This window comes from Ambystoma mexicanum, chromosome 2q, assembly GCF_040938575.1.
Source record: "Ambystoma mexicanum isolate Mex_15411 chromosome 2q, UKY_AmexF1_1, whole genome shotgun sequence".
NCBI classification, from domain to species: domain Eukaryota; kingdom Metazoa; phylum Chordata; class Amphibia; order Caudata; family Ambystomatidae; genus Ambystoma; species Ambystoma mexicanum.
This window is the reverse complement of record NC_090924.1, coordinates 1279691068-1279712686: the sequence shown is the minus strand read 5'-3', so window position 1 is coordinate 1279712686 and position 21619 is coordinate 1279691068. Positions and strand designations below refer to the sequence as shown.

Below are 21619 nucleotides of genomic sequence, written 5' to 3'. Positions count from 1 at the left end.
CAGACAAACTGAACCAGCCATAGAGCCTGGCGCCTGCAGATGTTGCCATACTCCTGGCCACAGTCACTGTGTTCATACCAGCCTGTAGTATGTGCCTTAAGGTCTCAAATTCCTCAGACACTGCCTCCCTCATTGCATCTCTCTGCCACAAACTTAGCCTTCTCGGCCACCTGTCACCAGGGGACCTGGTACTATACCAGGGTGGTTGACACATTAAGTGACCTTAAGGCCAATGACCCAAAAATAAAACAAACCTCAATCAGCATTGGCATCAATCCTTTTAGACCTGTCTGATGGAAAGGTAGGAAACGCATTATGTCATCCCCTAGAGTTTGCTGTATGGACCAAAAAGGACTTAGCCAAAGGGTGGACAAACAAATACAAGGGGTCCACCTAAAATGCCTGTATTTTGTCAGGATATTCTTGTTCTCTGCTGGACCACAGGAGTCTCCCAGATATATAGAATGATGTTCATGAGACTCTCCCGAAAAGGCAGGAAAGGCGGATTCTCTTTATTCTCCTTTTGCATTACATCCGTGAACCTGTCATGGTCCACATGTCGAAACCTAATCAGAGACATTGACGTCCAAGGACTTCTCACCACTCATCTGAGCCATACACAATGCAAATTCAGAAATAAGGCCCTTTAGCACCTGTTTACTCAAGATCTAATTCTGGGGATATGCCCAACCCAAAGACGTTCTACAGGTCCCTCAGGACTTCTTCCTTAACATAATCTTGCTTCTCTCCTGTAAACTCTCTCAATCCCTGGAATAGTAATCATCCCAATTTCCCATGTCACAGCCAGAGTTACTTTATAACACGGCATCTACCTCCTTGCAGGTTTTCTCTACCTGGAAACTACTGGGCTTCCATAACGCCTGCGGTGGTCTGTCTGGCATCGTACAAGGCACTCGACTCTACAGAGTCTGGGGATACACTCTGACCCGACTGATCTGGCATTAGTGTCCAGTCCGTTGGCTGGGGCATCAAGAGCCCCATACGCCACCAGGAACAATGGTGTCTCAGTCGCTATCTCTTTGAATCTGCACTGAAAGGCAAGCATGGCAGGAAGAGCAGTGAACTGTTTTTGCATCTCAGCAAACCTAGCACTATCTGGTGCCTGAAGAACTCCATGCACCAGAATCGGCTGTATATAGGAAGTCCCCTGCGGCAGCATACCAGCCACCACCACCAGTTTAACTGAAGGGTCCTTTCGTGAGGAGACAGCCCTCCTTTTCTTACACAAGTGCTCATCTATGGAAGACCTCAAAGCACTACAGGTATGAGATCTCCTATGGTGCTTCTTAACCTCGGAGCTGATTAGAATTCCTCCCCCGTGAATGCTAAGCAAGTGCAGCTTTGTGGCATTGTGCATTCTCTAGAATTCATGGCTCTTTAAAGCTTTGCAGATCTTTTTATGGAGTCTAAAGACAGCTCAGCCACCGGTCATGTGGGTCAGTAATGGTCATCGTCCTAGAACATTCACTGCAGGCCTTAAAACATAAGGACTTTTTACTCATTTGACTCATCTAGGAAACAAAATAATGAAATTAAAAAATATACATTTCAACTGAACTTCCATGACTGTTGGTGTTTCGGAATTCTTGCTACCTGTAGTGTAGGAAAAGGAACTGTTGGGCTCAGGAAGAGCGGTTGCACATATATCTTGGACACTCAATTCCGTTGAGGCTTCAAGGCATCTTCGGTATAAGTGGTGCTACCCAACGCAGTGCAAACATGATATTACACTTTCTGAGATTCCTGCCTGTAGCACCGAACATTACAAAGATGAGTACCCTTCAAAGGCGACTGTATTCATTAGAAAATTTGTCTACAGTGGAAATGCTGATATGTATTGTTTATCACATAAAAATGATAGTTCAAACCCAAAATCAATCCTAAAAACCCAACTAGAATAGTGGAAGTAGAGCAAGTTTTGCAGCTCGATCGTGTAGGGATTTTGGTGTACGATGGACACCGGTCAGTCCCGTGACCCGTGCCAAGACACCAGAGACACAACTCATGTGGGTCAGTGATGGACATCTTGGTGCCACAATTGGAACACCGTTTGAAAACCGATACCCGCGCGACCGACATCTCGCGTCGAAGATTTGAAAAAAGTACATTTTCTGATGAAAACGTTGATTGCGTCGAAGATTCTGTGTTCCCAAGCAGCGTGTTAGCATGCAAAAAAAAAGGAACTGAGGTTGGGGCGTAGTGACGTGGTATTTATAGCACACCAGACGTCACGTCCGGAGCCGACGACCAGACGCTGTGCAAGACGGATCGATGGTCGAGGTCCACTACACCCCAGTCAAATTTTTTCCAAAGCAGCAGAGCTGGAGGGAATATCTATCACATGAGGAATCTGCGGGAGAAAGGCAATCCATTGAAATCAATATTCTTCAGGCATTTTGACCTGCTTATAACTAAAATAATATGGGAATAAATACAAATGTGTTATTTGCATTGTTGGCAAGCTCTGTGATTTCCTTTGAGCACAAGCAGTATAAAAATGTGTTCTACAGCAGCAATGCTGTCAACATGAAAATGTGCTGCAGAATTCTCCTGTGCATTATTGGCAACCTGACATCTATTGGATTATTTCATGGTTTATTTCATATAGAACCGATTTTAATAATCTATGGCTTTTTACGAAATAGTTCTAAAATTTATTCAAGAATATGCACAATTTTGACCCAGTATTTCAGATGTTCTAAGGGGGAGAGAACTCTAAACTACACAGTTGGTTAAGGCTTGCTTGCTTGGGCTAGTTCGGTTAAAACATTCATGTACTTCTATTTTAAAACAACATACCAAATGCCACTGCAAGAAACACAAGTAGTCAAGCGAGATGAGAATCTACAAAGATTCGGGAGAAGAGGATCATAATTATGTAGGAAGCTCCTTCATCTACTCCAGCAACTACCCATACTACCCCTATTGAGCTCCCCATGTGTCTCTAGAATCTCACATTTCGATTCCTGCCACCTCAAACTATCAGTGAAGTTCATCACCAACACCTAGATTCCAGACCATGAGTCATCCTGGAAGCCCTTGATATGATGTGACATATGCACACCGGGAGCTGCAGGAGCTCTCCATAGGCGCTGCAGGAGCAACTGCACACTTCCCAGTCCTCGAGCGAAGATCCAAGCATCACTGCAGCCTCGCAGCACTTTAATTGTGCCCAACATCTGTTTTGTTAACTTTTGCACCTACAGTGCATATCTGCCTCTGTTCGTGCTACATGCAGCCTAAGGTCTGTAATATCCCCATGCAGGCACCAGAACCCTGCTGTTCCACGTTCATTGTTGCCTGTGCTAAAATGGCAGCTCGACCAATATTGTAGCAACCACAATGCATCCGATCAACAACAGCTGATTGAAGGAGGACCGCCGCGATTGGCTAACAGCAGATTTAGTGCTGCCAATCCCTAAAGCCGGCAGGTGGAAGCCAGCCCTGTATGGTAAGGCCTGCAGGATAAGGCCCTGTCTCTGCCTTTCTGTGTCGATCGGGAGACCGTTGACCGTGGATTAATGCGATTCTATCCTACCCGCAAGTAAGGTACATTCCCTGCAACCACTGCATATGGTGCCCGCCTATGGCATTTGTCACGTTTCGCTCCCAACTTCCCTTGCGAAAAGGCACAAGCCCTAGACCAACCCGCCATACGGTTATCATTGATTCTGTATCCCTAACTGCCCACCCTGCAAACCTATTACTCTGACCGCAATCTGAAGTGCACCTCCAACAGCAGGAGTTATGCGTCCTCATCTTAACATGCCTTGCAAACTGTCCTGAACAAGGAACTGTCCAGCATGGCAGTATAAAAGCCGTTTATTATTCATCCCGCAAACACAACATGTAAAGAAACTAACTAGCATTAAGCTACTAAACTTTGCATTGCACTGCACTGCAAACCTGCCTGTCTGCCTTACAGAGCGCCTACAACAAATTGGCACCAGCTGCCGAATCCTACCGGCTCCCCTACTGTACTCTTATAATTGTGCACCAGAAAGTCCCTTTACCAAACCTATACAAAATGAGCACCCCTGATATTGCATGGCACACCATGTCGTAATTGAGCACTGTTACATTGCACTGTGTGATTCATACACCGAATGTACTATGCTTTGCCTTCGGTCTACTCTGCACCCAAGTCTTACATGCCCGCTCCACACTTAGTTACTGCGCCCTTGCCTTATTGATATTGCATCTTGATACTGTGCCTATGCCTGTTTTTTTACATCTACATACTGTGCCTCTGCCTGATCTTTGCATCTACATATTGTGTCCTATCCTGTTTTTGCACCTAGATATTGTGCCCTAGCCTGATTTTGCATCTAGATATTGTGCCCTAGCCTAATTTTGCATTTAGATATTGTGCCCTAGCCTGATTTTGCATCTACATACTGTGCCTATGCCTGATTTATGAAACGACATTGTGCCCTAGCCTGATTTTGCATCTAGATATTGTGCCCTAGCCTGATTGTTCATCTAGATACTGTGCCAATGCCTGATTCTTGCATCTACATACTGTGCCTATGCCTGATTTATGAAACTACATATTGTGCCCTAGCCTAATTTTGCATCTAGATATTGTGCCCTAGCCTGATTTTCCATCTATACTGTGCCTATGCCTGATTTATGCAACTACATATTGTGCGCTACCCTGATTTTGCATCTAGATATTGTGCCCTAGCCTGATTTTTGCATCTACATACTGTGCCTAGGCTTGATCTATGCACCCCCTGCCCACCTACTATCATTTAACACTGAGCCTGACTTATGAAATCTAGTGATTCCATGCTTAAGACCTTACCTACAGTTATCCGCCCTAGACCACAACCAAGAAAATGAGTATAATTCAGTTATACTGAACCATAGTCAACAGACTGTGCATGGCCACTGTACCCATTGATCCATACAAGATCCCTCCAACGCACTTCTTACCAAAGACACCCCCCTTTTTGCCATTGTGCTCCCCTGAAGGGACCACCCTAGAACTACCTGAACATCATTGGAAACCTCCCACGCCCTACTCAGTGCCATGCACTAGCATCTCAAACTCACCTGTACTCTAAAATGGCTTAACTTCATACCCTTCCTACTAAAGATAGTAAGCACTCACCCTCACAGACACCAGACACTTCTCACCTCAAACCACCAATTAGCTAATATCAGCTTTACCGGTGAGGCTACTGAAACTACTGTAGTCCAACCTTCACAACTACTACCTATTGAAATGCATGGGTTACTGCCTGAAGTACATGCGCCCATAATTAGCCATGCAAATGAATTGCCCACGGATTCACATGGTGCACTGCCCGTCATACTGCATGTTGATCTGCCTGTTAAAGCACCCCTAGGCAACCACACAGACTATTCACTTAGCAAATCGCCCATGCCCAACCAATCTACTGACATATCTGCCCCCTGACCGCTATGATTAGGCCAAAACCCCACACAACCACCTCAAGCAAATGACCACCCCTATTGCTCAGTGCTGAGTTGCGCCCTCACCAATGTCCGGTCGCTCCCAGCCCACGCCCTTGACATTCAAGATCTTATCACCACCAACAATCTTGATCTCCTGGCAATCAGTGAAACATGGCTCCACAAAGCATCTGGTCCGGCATTATCACTCACCCTCCCACCTGGCTATACCATCTTTAGGCAGGATCGACCTCACTCCAAAGGAGGCGGAGTCACCCTCATAGCAAAAGACTCTATCCCTATCAGGAAGGTGGATAGGACAACTGAAAACAACAGCAACCACCTACTCCTCAAATTCAACCCCTCACCTAGCTGCACTATCACCCTACACTTTCAAGCCACACTTGGTCAACTGCTCGCAGACAACTTAAACAAATCCTCCAGAACTGGCTCTGACTAAATGGAGACAAGATGGAACTACTTCTAATCGGGTCACCAGAAACGCTAAAGAAACTTGACAACCAACAAAATGTCTTCACCATAGACAACATACCAATCCTAGTCTATCAGGCCGTAAAATCCCTGGGTGTCTACCTAGACTCCAACCTCTCTATGACAAGGCAAGTAAACGCCATTGCCTCATCAGCGTCCTACCACTACAAACTCCTCAATACAGCTAGGCCTTTCATTACAAAGCAAAACTGCCCGACTATAGCCAGAGCTACAATTGGGGCCCGTCTTGATTACTGCAATGCCCTCTTGGTCGGGACCACCACAAAGAACATCGGTAAACTTAAAATTGTCCAAAATAATGCCCTCCGGCCTGCCGTTGGTAACCCAAAAAGGGAACACATCTCAGCTACCAGGAAACAAGCCCATTGGCTTCCCGTCAAAGAACGTGTCATATTCAAAACACTGTCCCACACCCATGAATGCATCCACCACGCAGCACCTCAATACCTATCTCACAGATTCACCAGACCACTCACAGAAAGACCAATTAGAACCCCATACACCAAACTACTCTCAGTGCCTAAAGTCACAAAAGCAAGGGCAGGAGGCTCTAGCTTCCCCTTCATCGCCGCAACCCAGTGGAACTCCCTTCCACCTAACCTCAGAGGGATCTCATCCCACCTAGCCTTCCGTAAAGAAATCAAAACACGACTGTTCATCTGAAATTCCTCAGTATCTACACAAAGTGCCCTAAATGCATCCAATTGTCCTGCATGTAACACTGCTTCCTATCCAAGTTACTTTGTCATGTTTATACAATGCCACCCATGTAACCTGCTCCAAACACGCTACGCCTCATGTAACCAGTAGCTATGTCATAATCTGTAACTAAGCCACACTCTTGTAACAGCGCCTGGATGCCCCTGGGCTGCCAGTGCGCTTTATGAATGTAAATAAATAAATATGTCATTTATAACTTGCCTGTACACAAGTGTTTATAGGTGTGTCTTCACACCGACTGTCTCTTTCGGCTTAATCCCCTCGTCTGTAAAAGAAAAAGTTGGTGGCGTTGGTCTCATGATCAACAAGTACACCCCATCAACATCCTTTCCTCTTTCTGATTTCACTTCCTGCTCCTCTAAGCATATCTTGGTCTAACTCTTTGCTCCCGCCCCTCTTAATATCCTCATCTGGCGCTCACCGGGCACCCTAAAACTCTTCTTCTCTGATCGTGACCTCTGATTCAAACATTCCCAGCTGCTACATTAGAGCCCTAACTCCATGGTCCACAATTTCAACCAAGTCAACATCTCGCTCCAATCTCTCTCTCCTCCCCTTACTCACGCCACTGAACTTGCTTTACCTGAATTCGATTCTGCACTGTCTAGCCCCTTTAATGATCACTATCTTGCCAGCTCCTGAACCCCCTCCTGCTCATGTCCTCAACCACAGTCCCAGTACCCCAGCTGCTGAGGACAAAAACACGTTGCGGTATAATCTACTGGAGCAAAGACCAGACCCATATTGTTTTCACTGCCTACAAGGACTCTCTATACTGACTCTCGACACAGTCTAGTCCTCCGATTACACTAATCCTGTTTCTACTTTCTACTCTCACCCTCACTGAAGATCCATGACCCCCCAAGGCTATGCTTTCCCTGCCCTAGGAACCTTCCAGATTCCTCTTCTGTTTCGGGCAATTACTTTGCTTCCTACTTCTCCACTAAAATCCCCGAAATATAGTGCACCTATCTCCTTCCCCATTCGCCAGTGACCCCCTCTTCCCATTTTCCCCAAAAGGTTTTCTCTATCTCACTACTGGCCCACTGAACCTCTAACCACCCTTCGCTCTGCCAGCCCATCCTGCACTCAATCTGACCCCTTTGCACCACAAATTGATAAAGGTCTTGCGGTATTAAGTGAAATGGTCTATTTAATTTTCTTGTAAATTAAATAGACTGATTTAAAAGACCATTCTGGGACCGCTCAGAGCTGTTTTTCTAAATCTGTCATGCCCTTGCTGCACACGATTGCACGCATGGTCTGAAAGGTGTGGTGGGGACGTCCGGGAGAAGCAGAAGTCTGCTTTGAGGTGAGTATCTTTATGTATGTTGTGTGCTTCGGAGTGTGTGTTTGTGTGTGTTTGAGAGTGTGCGTGTATCTGTCTGTGTGAGGGTGGGCAGGCATGGTTATGGTGGAGAGGGGGTGGGATTAAAGATTAAAGGGGATTCGGGGGAGAAAGCCCTGATTGTAAGAGGGAGATTGGTTTCAGGCTCTGGAGGGGGCTACTTCGAATATTAAAGACTGCACAAAATCGGCAGAAATAAATGGTCATTTTTGCATGCAGCCTTTAATATTCGTAATTATCACATACAGCCGGGTCTTGCACCTGTCACCACCACTCACCTCTCTGCCTTATTCAATCTATCTAAACTGATCTCAGCCTTTTACAAAACAGCCACGGTCATACCTCTCCTAAAGAAACTAAGTGCAGACCCCCAACATTGTCTCTCCCTTCCCGACCACTCTAAAGAGCTGTCTTCAACTGAATAGTGCGATATCTCGAGGTAGACTCACTTCCTGATCCCCTTCAATCTGCATTCCGGCCCAAACACTTCACCAAAGCTGCGCTCATCCACATTGCCATTTCTCATACCACTGCCGAGACTCTCCGGTCTCCTCCATTCTCATGCTTTCTGCTGCCAACAGTACTGTGGGTCATGCCTCCCTCTTTCAAGCTCTCTCTCTTTGGTTTCAAGTGCACCATACATTCCAGGAGAACCAGAGTAAGCCACCTTGCATTCTCCAGAGCTCTTAGGATAAGAAGCTAGACCTCTATCAAATCTCAGCTGTTCTCTAGAGAACATGAGGTGCTGCTGGGATCCTTATTCCAGGAGCAAGATTTTTTTCTCTCCATCTCCCTCACATTTTTCCCGCCCTAGTGCAATTTCCCCTCTTCTTCCTTTTACCCCAATATATATTTATGGTAAATGTCCCCTGGTTTGTGTCCCTTTCTCTCCCCACTTGGGCTTTAAAAATGCAGAACCCCTTCTCTTTTTGCTACCAAACTTCCTCCATCTCCTCTTCTTCTCAACTCTCTTAACCTCTCCAATGTTGGTGGTCGTCTTATCACTGTCTTTATTTCTCACTTCCCCTCTCTCTCTCTCTCTCTCTCTATCAGAGTCTAGCTGCCTCTGTTACTATTTCCTACTGATCACTTCTCCCTCTTTTGCTCCCTATATTCTTTCCATTTCTGACTCATTTTTATTCCCTCCTTTTCTTTGTTGTGTACCTTTATTGTTAGCTAACTTTATTTTGTTAATGTCGGTGTTTCTTTTCATCTTCCTTTATTCTCCCTTATTCCCCACTTCTAAATGTATTCTTTCTCTTTTCGCCGATTGGGGCCAACTGTGTTCATTTTATCGACTTCAGAACGATGAAAGGCTGTGTCCAACCTACCGGAGAACGATGTCTGCAGCAAGCTTGTTAACCCACTGACCTACTGGCACCTGCAGAAAACCTCAAACTTCCTTTTGTGACCTTCAAATCACCTTGAACCTCTGCAGCTAACTCAAACGTCTCTTAAGAGTTGAGAATGACTATGTGAATCCTGAGATTCAAAGGTATTACAATGCTTCTTAATAACTCCCAACTTCTTTGAAGAAAATTCATGGGGCTCGGCGGGAACCTCTGTTCAGTAAGCATACCCATGCCTATTGAAATTGCAAAGGTGAAAGATATATCTCCAGGTGGATGAGCCTTTTGAAGTAACCCTTGCGCTTGCATGTCCTTTGTCTATTGTTCTTATGGGCTTAACGACTGCACAGTTGTTCAATCTATAGCATTAGATGGTCCGCACCTCTGGGAATAAGAAAGACTTGAGGATAGCTCAGGGGCAAAACACTCGCTTTGGGAACAGGACAATGCCATGCATAAAGGGTTCGATACACCATTCAGCCACCATCCCCCTTTTCTCCCCAAGAATCCCCAAAGTTAATAAACTGATTACCATAGCACCATATTTTGAGTAATCAGGACGATAAAAGGAACACTGGCTACCCAGCACTCTGAAACCAGACTCCCTGTGATAGTGGCGCTATATAAAGCGGAGGAGTAATATATAAGTGGTCACATATTTGTTTTATACTTCTCAGGTTTAATAAACCTATACTTTTCGAACCCTAATAGATGGTAGGGAGAAGGGTGGGCGAGTCTGAAGACCGTTTTAGGGACGGATTCCAACTGCTATATGATTACAGCCCTCACTAGGAAAGGAGCTTCGGTGGCTAAAAAATGGCACTGCTCCAGCCCTGGCCTTTTGCAATCGTGTGAGGAAAGGGTCGTGCGTCCGGTGGCAAATACACATTGCTTTTATAAAAAGGCAATCAAGGCAAGCTTTGAAGATAGATAAGACTCCACTGGATGCATGGATCGGGTTTGTGGTTTTAGTGTGTACACGTGTAGAAAAAGACAAAGTGCGGTGGCATCAAAATTATCGCCTAATCCTCGTAAGATAAACTAATAGGCCATGCCATGCGTTTAGGGGTGTTCGCACCACCCAAATCTGCAATGCAAACAGCGGTCTCTGTTTCAGCATAACATGAAAGAAATCATGTTTAAACTCCCAACTAGAAAACGTACAGGATGAATTGAATGGATGAATGGATGCATAATCAGGGCAGTTTCTAGTCCATTTGATGCCCAAGGTGAAACACTAGGAATGCGCCACCTCACCCTGCGCGCCACTCCCACCGCACGGCACTCCCAAACTGCACCGTTAAGGAACTCCTACCCAAAGTCAATAAATCACTGCTAAAAGGGGCTCCATTCTAAAAGTGCCGAGTTGAAAGTGGGCCAAATTAGGAGAGGCTACAGCAATACAATCTGGAGGTCATAAAATATCTACTTCGGTATTTGTGCAGCAGAGGAGAAAACTGGACCACTTGGAGTACTTGTGAAACGAAAGAACTGTAGCTGGCCGATGGGTAGGTATATAGCCACATGTACGTACATGCCGTGACCCTGAGAATACTAAGACAGGCTATTCGCAGACATCATATTGCGAGATTGTGCATTCCTGTCTGCCAGCTAAGAAGACCTACTACAAAAAACCGGGACCACTGCAGTTTTCAATTGGAACATAATCTTGAGAAAGGGGGACAGAGTATCAGTCATGCCTTCCAGATCATGTGAACACCAACACCTCCAATTACCTTTAGAACTCAAGAATAGCACCACAAGCTCTCCAGGTACAACAAGAGGTCTAGCATGCAAGCCAATCGTTTAGACATTACATACACCAAGGGCACCACAAGCTCTCCAGGTACAACAAGAGGTCTAGCATGCAAGCCAGTCTTTTAAACATTCCATACACCAGGGGCACCACAAGCTCTCCAGGTACAACAAGAGGTCTAGCATGCAAGCCAATCGTTTAGACATTACATACACCAAGGGCACCACAAGCTCTCCAGGTACAACAAGAGGTCTAGCATGCAAGCCAGTCTTTTAAACATTCCATACACCAAAGGCACCACAAGCTCTCCAGATACAACAAGAGGTCTAGCATGCAAGCCAGTCTTTTAAACATTCCATACACCAAGGGCACCACAAGCTCTCCAGGTACAACAAGAGGTCTAGCATGCAAGCCAGTCTTTTAAACATTCTATACACCAAGGGCACCACAAGCTCTCCAGGTACAACAAGAGGTCTAGCATGCAAGCCAGTCTTTTAAACATTCCATACACCAAGGGCACCACAAGCTCTGCAGGTACAACAAGAGCTCTAGCATGCAAACCAATCTTTTAAACATTACATACACCAATGGCACCACAGGCTCTCCAGGCACTGGCGTAACAGGGGCCCCCGCAGCCCCCACGGTGCGGGGGGCCCTGCTAGCACATGCCTGGGAGGGGGCCCCACTTGGAGAAAAAAAAATGAAAAAAATATATTTTTCAAAATATTTTTTTTAAATTGCTTTTTGAAATAACTTTGCCTTCATAAAGAAATTATTTCTGTAACAGAAATAATGTCTTTATGAAGACAGAGTGACTACAAAAAGAAACCTTCTTTTTGAAGTCAGAGGGCTACCCCTACCCCATGACATGGAAGACCCCAGGCTGGAGGCCTCCATGTCATGGGTTGGGGAAGTCCTATGAATTAAAAAAGAAATAGTTTATTTTTTAAGTCACTCTGCCTTCATAATTAAATGATTTCAGTTATGGTTTGGTCCTTAACAGAAATAATTTCTTTATGAAGTCAGAGTGATTTCAAAAAGAGACAATCGGCCTCATTACAAGATTGGCAGTAGCATTGCCGGTAAAACCGGTAGGCTGCCGCCAAACTTGCACTTTTTTCTGGCACCTGCGAATGGGCAATTACCGGTAATTGGCCATTCGCGGGGGCCGGAAAAAAATGCTCCCCATTCTCATTTGATCCGCATAGGATTCAATGGAAATGGGGAGCTCGGATGCACCAGCACCATTCAGAATGGTGCCGGTGCATCCGACATGCTCTGCTCACTGGTGCCGGTACGCCCGCCAGGTCAGACTTGGCGGGTGGGAAGGCACCCAGGAGCAGAACTCGTAGTTTGCCGGTCTGGTAACAACGGTACCGGCAAGCTTACCGGTACCGTTGTTACCAGACCAGCAAACTTATACTGAGGCCCAATTTCTTTTTTAGTAATAGGGCTCCACTCAAACCAATGACGTGTGTGAGTGTATTGTGAAAGGGTGCACACAAATGTATGGGTGACTGGGTGTGCGTGTGTGCGTGTATGGTGAAAGGGTGCACACAAATGTATGGGTGACTGGGTGTGCGTGTGTGCGTGTATGGTGAAAGGGTGCACACTTAAATGTATGAATGGCTGCCTGGGTGTGCCCGCATGGTGAAAGAGTGCACACTTAAATGGCTGGGTGTGCATGCACGTATATGGTGAATGGTGTTTGTGCTTGTGTTCAGGGGCACAACAAAACCTACATTTCGGGGGGCTGATTCTTCAAATGTTGGAAGAGGCGCTAACTTCACGGGTGGTGGGGGAAGCAAATTTATTTGTGTGGGGGCATCTAACTTCTTTACGCATTTTAATGAGACTATTCTAGAGCAGCTTCAATGTTACAATCAGTTAACTCTCTCCTTTAAGTGTAAAGGCACCCACTTATGAACTGTTGTGAGAATGAACAGTCTCCTGTTCCCTTTCTACCCTTCCAATCACTTCCCTGGCATGAAAGTACTAAACCCACATCAAATTTCAATTGCCTATACAATTTGGCATTTGGATGCAGGTACTAACAGTGAAATGCTTTACTTTAGTAACGGCTGGGCCCTTGTTAACAGTGAAACCCAGGTCCATTTAACATCTGTGTCCTGTTCTGTCGGGTAACTGCTCTGAAGGTCAGCCAGGTTGAGTCAACATAGCCCACATTTTCTGGGGGTGAGTGCTGCAGCCCAGTCAACTGAATATTGTTAAGCCCCTACTTGTGTTTAATGCCTTAATTACTTATTGGTAATCGTCATTAGTCCTAGCCCTATTCTTCCTTGTCCCTGTACTTGTGTATGAGGCACCATGCCTCATATACAAGAACTGGGATGAGGTCGAGGTACATGGAGGTAATGCCTGACTTAGCTACCTGTATATTCATTACTCCTAATCCCACTCTTCCTCATGCCAGTACTTACCTATGACACAAGGAGCCTCAAATGTAAGCTCTGGGACAAGGAAGAGGGACGTGAAGGTAATTCTGGGCCAAGGAGCTGATTTTGGAGGTTGGGGTAGGGCATGGGAGGGAGAGGAGATGTGTGGGCGGTGGGATTGTGCGATAAATCATAATGGTTGTTCATGTCCAGGCTAAGCAGGCATGATATGTGGTATTAGTGGCTAGAGAGGTATTTTGGTGCACCCAGTCTAGTTATTCCTCAGTTTATTATGACCTTTTTTTAACTGCACATTTCTGATAAAGCAGTCCTGCTAAGTGTAATTACCTGGCTAGATTGGCATTTGGGTGCTGCCAGTCTAGCTATTTCTTACTGCAGCATTGTCTATTTTTTTGAGCAACTGTGATAAAATTATATGATATAAGTCTATTATAACATGCCTATACACAAGTGTTTCTTGGTGCGACAAGCCATGGTGTGAAGATAGAGGGTGGACAAGACAAATGATCTTACTAGGCCTTGTGTCATTCAAATCGTGCAAGTGCCGAGAATGAGAAATGCAAGGGGAAAGGGAGGGGGGAAGTGCAATGAAGAAGGGAGGGGAAAACAGGGCTGTAATGCTCTGAGTAAGTGCAGCAAGCGCAGCGCGGCTCTGGGTAGTTCAAGGAGGACAAGACACTGTAGGGTTACAGTTACAGTCCCTAAGTGTGTGGTAGGCTGGAGGCAGTGCAAGGGTGACTGATCAAGAAAGAGCCTGGACTCAATGAGACTCTGAGGGTAGCCAAGCAACCAGTCGGTACAGCAGACAGGTAGGTAGTGGTTCTTCTTGGCAACGTCCGAGATGCGAGGAGAGAAAGAGAGAGTGGAGTCGAAGATGACACAAACGGTTTTTTGCCTTGCAGGAAGGCGAAGGAAGAGGGCCCTAGGTGGGTGGCCATGGTGAGAGAGGGAAAGCAGGGGCAGGGTTCCCAATGAGAAGGATCTCCATCTTAATGGCACTAAGGTAGATATCATTGGTGGTGCACCAATCCTGAATCACAGATAGACAGTCAGGAATGAGCAAGAGATGAGAGGAGCCTGAAGGAAAGCTGAGTGCCATCCCCATAACACTGAAAGTTAGAGGAGAAAGTAGGCCAAAGGAACCAAGTAGAGGTTGAAAAACAAAGGTGAGAGGATAGAGCCCTGGGGAATGCCACAGGTAGAGAGGTGGCAGAGAGAAAGGGACCAAGTTGGACCTGGGAGGGGTAGTCCAAGAGGAAGGAGGTCAGCCACTCCAGGGCCTGATCCGTGATGCCCAGGTTCTCACGTAGTCGATTTATCAGGATGGCATGGTTGACTGTGTCGAAAGTAGAGGAAAGATCAAGGAGGATTAGGACAGAAGGAATGCTGGAATAAAGGTTAGAGAGCAGATCTTCACAGGTGTTCAGGAGAGAGGTTTTGGTGCCTCGGGCAGCTATGAAGCCAGACTGATGGTCATGGAGACAACCAACAGATTCAATGTGGAGAGTAAGCTGGGAGATGGCCAGCTTTTTTCCAAGAGTTTGCCGAGGAATGGGGTGATGGAGATTGGGCGATAGTTTGCCTGACAGGTAGGATTGACAGACGGCGTGTTGAGGAGTGGGTGCACAAGGGAGTGCTTAAGGGGAGAGGCAACATTCCAGTGGTGAAAGAGTGATTACAGAAATCGGCCAAGGTGCAGCGAGGGTGTCAATATGGTCCTTCATGGTTCTGGAGGAGCATGGGAGCACCGTTTGGACAGCACTTTCATAGATCAGACTTCTCTAGAAACCTTGTCAGGTGTTGTCAGAGAGAAAGAGGAGAAAGGACGAGGAGAGGTAGAGATGGCCAAAGGGGATGAAGAGAGGGAGAGGAAGAGGAGATAGTGGACAGGATATCCTGAGTTTTAGCAGAGAAGTGAGAGGCCAGAGCCATACAGAGGGTCCGGGAGGGAACAGGAGAGGTGGAGACCGCAACAGGATTGACCAGTTCCATGCAGATTTTAAAGAGTTTGGCTGTGTGTGCACTCTTCTTGATGAGTATTATTGCTTCGACTGGCATTTTTGCGCAACCAGTCTAGGTATGTCTAAATGTGGCCTGACATGCTTTACTGTAATGTTATAATGTGTCTACACTGGTCTACATTGTGCAGTCAGTGGGACATAATTTCAATGTGGCATGGCATTTTTAATAGCAACGCGTGATTCGCATGTATTGGATTGATTTTACCCTACAAAACAATGGCAAACACTCTGGCTTTTCAGCCATTTTTTCTCAGAAAGTGTGCTGTCTAGTGCATTAAAACACATATGTATATCTTTCTCCTAGTACAGTGTGCGGTATACCCCTTCAGCAGCACGTTCATGCGTATTGTGCAAGCGTGATAATCTAGGCCGGCCCAGAGTGTGGCACGACCCATGATTTTTTGCCGAGCTGGGGGTGGGGGACCCTCAGCATGGCTCGCAGTAGGGCCCCCACATTGTGCTACGCCACTGTCTCCAGGTATAACAAGAGGTCTGGCATGCAAGCCAGTCTTTTAAACATTACATACACCAAGGGCGCCACAAGCTCTGCAGATACAACAAGAGCTCTAGCATGCAAGCCAATCTTTTAAACATTACATACACCAAGGTCAAGAAAATAAAACGTTGTGATAGGGCATTCAGACGTGTGTGAAATGAATGCTGTCTAAATCCCTTAACGGATCTCTAAAGGTATATAGCATGCGTGGTTCGTTTGATCAGTTACTTCAGCATGCGGATAGTAGTTTTGATCAGTCTTACTGAATAGTCTTTAAAATGTAGAATTTGTATCACATTTTATCAGACCCCCCACCCCCCATGGCACTATTCAAAAATCTGTCGCACAAGGAATGAATTGCCATTTACAACGGTGGGCCACTTTTTCATTGGTGCGCAAGACAATTGTATGCCCCAGTCCCACTTAGGCTGCAGATAATGAGGACTGGGCACATCAAGAGACCATGAATATGGCACAGGATGCAGTATATACAACCAACAAACAACACAAGATGCTGAAGGGGGTTTGGAGGCAACCGAAGCCAAAAGGCCAATGACAAGGAGACACCTGAACCCAATAAACAATCACTTTAAAATTCTTTGAATGGGAATCAAGTGTATGCTTTGATACAGTAAAGTCTGACTGTTGACTTGTTATAAGAATACATGCACCCAGACTATTTATTTATTCATGCAATGTTTGTCGGGTACCTGTATATTTATTTATGCAATGTTTGCCAGATGCAGGTATCCAACAAACATTGCATAAATAAATTATCTGTGTCCATGTACCCGACAAACATTGCATAAATAAATAAACCGGGTCGTGGCTTAAAGAATATTTACTCAGCAACACTGGTAAAACTATTATCAGCATAATGAAGTAACTCATCACCAGTGCCATGGAAGTCGTTTAAAGTGGAATTGATACATCGTTTGGGAAAGAAGCAGCATGAAAGAAATAGCACTGCTTTAAACTATGTTGCCCATTTCCTGGGCTTGCAGGGACGCACCGTGGGTCCAAACGGGTCTCCGTGTGTAGCGTGTCTGCCAAAACAGTCAAATGTAGAAAAAAATAAGTTAAGGACATGCTTTAAAAGGGCATTTTAAACCCAATCAGATAACTGAGCAAGGGCGTATTGTCCAAAATGTACAAGACACACGACGACAATGATACCGTTAGTGATATGGGAGCCCGATGAACAAGCAAGGCAATAGAACACAGCATAGATGGCAATAAGCCTTAACATTCGTGCACGCTGCTGCACTTCATTCAGCGTGCACATTGAGTGCATTTAAAAAAGACATGCATGCCAAATTAACTTATAGGACAGTATGACGTTGCAACGAACATGGGTGACTATTTCAAGGGAAAAATATATATTCCGCTTGCGAGCCCTTCAGGTAAGCATGCTGCTCCATGAGAAGCAATGGTGATGCGTGCATTTACACACGCCACCAACCACACTAATGGCTTTGGCATCTATCTGCCCGTGCCGCCATGCTCCCCCTCCATGTCCCACGAACTGCTGAGCACACCACATGTCTAACTTGGAAGGGTCCTGGGCTTGCAGGCGGGCAGACACAGAAAGGCAGGCGGCCACCAGGAAAGGTGCCATGTTATGCCTCCATCTCACCCCAAGTGGCACGAAAGAGCTCAGAGGAAGCCTCTGACTTCCGTAATGTCACGTAGTACTTGCGTACTATGTGATATAACAGTCAGAGGAGTCAGCGCCAGCACCTGCAGAACTCTCCCCACGGCAATCGCGCCGCCCCACAAATTGGGAAATGTCATCGCCTCCAGGGACCGGGACAATTGCGCCCCGGGAAGCCGCCTGCTTCGCCCGAACCAAGAAACGGGCCCGTGCATAACTACCCGGCTCCCACAACGGAAAACAAAAAGTATTCCTCCAATGCCATGTGCATGTCTCATCTACCTTATTCACTAGAGTAGAGGTGGTGTAGAGTAGGAGAGGAACCGGGAAGATACATAACAATACCGTATGTCTCGTGAACATGTACCTTATTCACTAGAGTAGAGGGAGCCGGGAAGATACAGAACAACACCGTATGTCTCGTGAACATGAACCTTATTCACTAGAGTAGAGGTGGTGTAGAGTAGGAGAGGAAGCCGGGAAGATACAGAACAACACCGTATGTCTCATGAACATGTACCTTAATCACTAGAATAGAGGTGGTGTAAAGTAGGAGAGGAAGCCGAGAAGATACATAACAATACCGTATATCTCGTGAACATGTACCTTATTCACTAGAGTAGAGGCGGAGTAGGAGAGAAAGCCAGTAAGATACATAACAATACCGTATGTCTTGTGAACATGTACCTTAATCACTAGAGTAGAGGTGGTGTAGAGTAGGAGAGGAAGCCGGGAAGATACATAACAACACCGTATGTCTCGTGAACATGTACCTTATTCACTAGAGTAGAGGTGAGGTAGAGTAGGAGAGGAAGCCGGGAAGATACATAACAACACCGTATGTCTCGTGAACGCTGGCTGCATGTAGCCGACACTAGAGAATACAAGCTCGCGTCTTCCATATGATGACACAAGGAGAAGTCCCACATCTTGCATGTATTTCGTTACTTCGGCGTGACAGCTATACAAAGCATTAGCTCCCTTCTTTGACAAAAGAATGTGGGGGCATTGGGCAGCTTGTGAAGAGGAGCTACGGGCTTCAGTCGCTTACTCTCATCACATCCCTTGTGCACCAGGGATGAAATAGCAGTGGGTCTGGGTCAAGGTGACTGGACACTGTACAGCAAGCAGGGTGGGTGGAGGAGCAGACTACCCCAAAGCAGAATAAATGTCGGTTGGGAACTGCCAACCAAGTCATTTTATCTTGGCATTGTGGAACTTAGTGCTGAATTTATAAGGAAGAAAGGCAAAACTGCAAGTCCAAGAAGGCAAAGAAAACAGATGAATGGATAAACATCTCCCGAATAACTTGGGCAGAACGGCGTGTACTTTTCTATAAGCACCGAAGGGGTAGGAGGGTGCCACTTCACCTAAAGTGGAAAAATCTCTTGTCCCCAACCCTTGACCTAGCTCTGCTATCCCCGCACCCTAACTGTATGTAACCTGCATGTTGCATCCGTATGTACTGCCCTCCGTTTTCTTCCGAGCTAGGTTCACGCTTTAAAAATACCATAGATTAAGTACATATGATAGAGCATGCAAGCAAAGACATTCTCAGGCAGAATGCGCTGGGCAACCTTACTAGCCATCGAGTGCTTTTTGGTTGTCGTACACCACCCTCTGGTGGCTTGAATGGGAATCATACATCAGGAAAAACTGAAACATTGTGCCAGGGGCATGCATAGAACATTCAATTATAAGTTGCTGCAAGGTACTGAGCGGCTGTCAAATTATCCAAATGCAATCTTTACCCCCTTGAACCTGTAGGATATCAAACGCGATTGGTTAGTGATGAGAGGCTCAACTTGCAGGCTCAGCAGCCAGTAACTTACTTTCACAGTGTTCCAAAAATTGGATGCATTCGTTGATGACGCTGTCTCGTAGCATAATCATGTGTTTTGACATGTTTTCCAGCAAAGACAGGAAGCATCGTTTGGCGTAATACCAGGTGTCTGTTCCCAGCTGTAGATGATGTAAAAGAACACCTCAATAATCCAGAATAATCTTAACAACTACAAAGTGAGAAAGAAGCGTTGAACATCGCCAGGACAAATTGCAAGCCCTACCCCAACCCGCACCCCCACTTATTGATTTGATGTTTCCTTTTTAAATGTATAAAACATGAAAAACAATACAAGCCAAACGTGTTGGAGCGCTAGCCGCTAAAAGCAAACTGGGGTCTTATGGGCCTTATCGAAGGACCCTGGTAAAACACGACAGCCTTGGAGGCAGTGCAGCAGATACTGGCAAAATGTGCACGCACGAGAAAAGCGGTGACCAATGACGCAGAATCAAAATGGGGGAAAAATGCTCACATTATTTCCTATTCGACATCCTCACTGCATACCATTCTCAAGTGCCTAAAAAAAGACGAGTTGAAGAGTTTAACAAACCTAAAAGTGACAGTGAAATATAAATAAAATCTGCATACCGGGGTGTGACATCGACTATGGAGGAGGCTAAGGTAATTGTATTTCTGAACCTCCATAAGGACTTCACCAACTGTGGGTTGTATAGATCATTAATCAATATTGATGCAAAAATACATGCCAAAATCTTGGCAAACAGATCGACTACACTACTTCCAAAATTGATTGGGCCAGATCATTCCGGGGCAGCAAACCATCCACAATATTAGACGTGTCTGCCATTTGATAGAGAAGATATCGATACAAAATCACTGGTGCTCTTGATCTCCCTAGACGCAGAGAAAGCATCCTATAGGGTTGAGTGGTCTTTTCTCTTTCACTCATTAGAATACATGGGGGTTGGATCCCGATTCATGCGCATGATTTGGGCTAATTATCGATACCCTTCTATTCGGCAAAATGTTTCAAATTGTATGCGGATAGCAAGGGGAACTAAACAAGGATGCTAGAACCCTTTCTTTCTAAGATTCACACGATAACTTCAAATCAAAAATATACACTTTGAAGGAGAAGACCACAAAATGATGGCATTTGCAGACGATAAGGTGTAGCAGTAGTTGTAGCTTGACATCCAGGAACGAGTCCATGGCACACTAGCAGCATTTCCACCAGAGTAGCTGTTGAGGCTCTTATTTCCCTTCCCCGGGCTTCTGCCCTGCCCCTCTGATTGAGCACTGGACATGGCCCTCCTCATCAGCCCAATACATGCTTATTTCTCCTCCCACAATGGACTCAGTCTCTTCAGATCAAGGCTGAACCCAAACACCCCTCCCCCCTCTCACTTTTGGCAATGTTTACCACTAGCGTCGTCCTCCTGTGACTGGTTCTAACCACAATAGTCTTGTTTCTCAACTCCTTTGTTCCAGCTACCTTTCGCTGATTCGCTCATGCCACCACCTATTCGTCTCCTTAGTTCTCCTGCGTCAGATCCCTGCTTTTCTACTCCTTTCACCACCACCTCCTGTGCTCCGTCCTGCTTTGTCCAACCCTTGCTGGTCTTTTCATTCCACAACCTTTTGTTCTCATCCTTTCACCCTCTGCTGTTTCCCTTCCACCATCCGTTTTCGCCTCAGAGGTTATCCTCCTTCCACACTGATTGTTTCCCCCCTCTCATCTCCAATCTCCTTGGCTCCACTCCTCATAATTCACGCTGCCAATGCCATCTTAATCCAAATCAAAACTCTGCTTCTATCCTGCTGTACATGCCACCACAAACTTTATTTGGTCAAATAAAAGGTTGTCCCTTTTATCTCCTATCTGATCCTCCCCGGGGTTGGCTCATGGTCAGGTTGCCAAGGTGTATGCCATTACTTACTTTTGGTTTGCCACTGGTCTGATTTGAAAAAATATTGTGGCTCAGCTGTTGCTGAATTGACACTAAGGAAGTACACAGAGGCTGGACCTTGGCTTTAAAAAGCCAGTCCGCCAACTTGTGATTGTATAGCGTTTCTGCTCACACATGCATAAGTGGGCG

At 45.8% G+C, this 21619-nt stretch overlaps 1 protein-coding gene across 4 annotated transcripts in view; it reads right to left on the bottom strand.

Annotated features, from left to right (window-relative positions):
* Positions 1-21619, bottom strand: part of LOC138570097 (intraflagellar transport protein 70A) — a 694742-nt gene that overhangs the window by 4377 nt on the left and 668746 nt on the right. For all 4 annotated transcript variants that reach the window (XM_069648698.1, XM_069648696.1, XM_069648699.1 and 1 more), the window contains one exon: positions 19549-19678. In XM_069648698.1, the coding sequence (XP_069504799.1) occupies positions 19549-19678 (130 nt within the window). The remainder of the gene's footprint in view (positions 1-19548; positions 19679-21619) is intronic.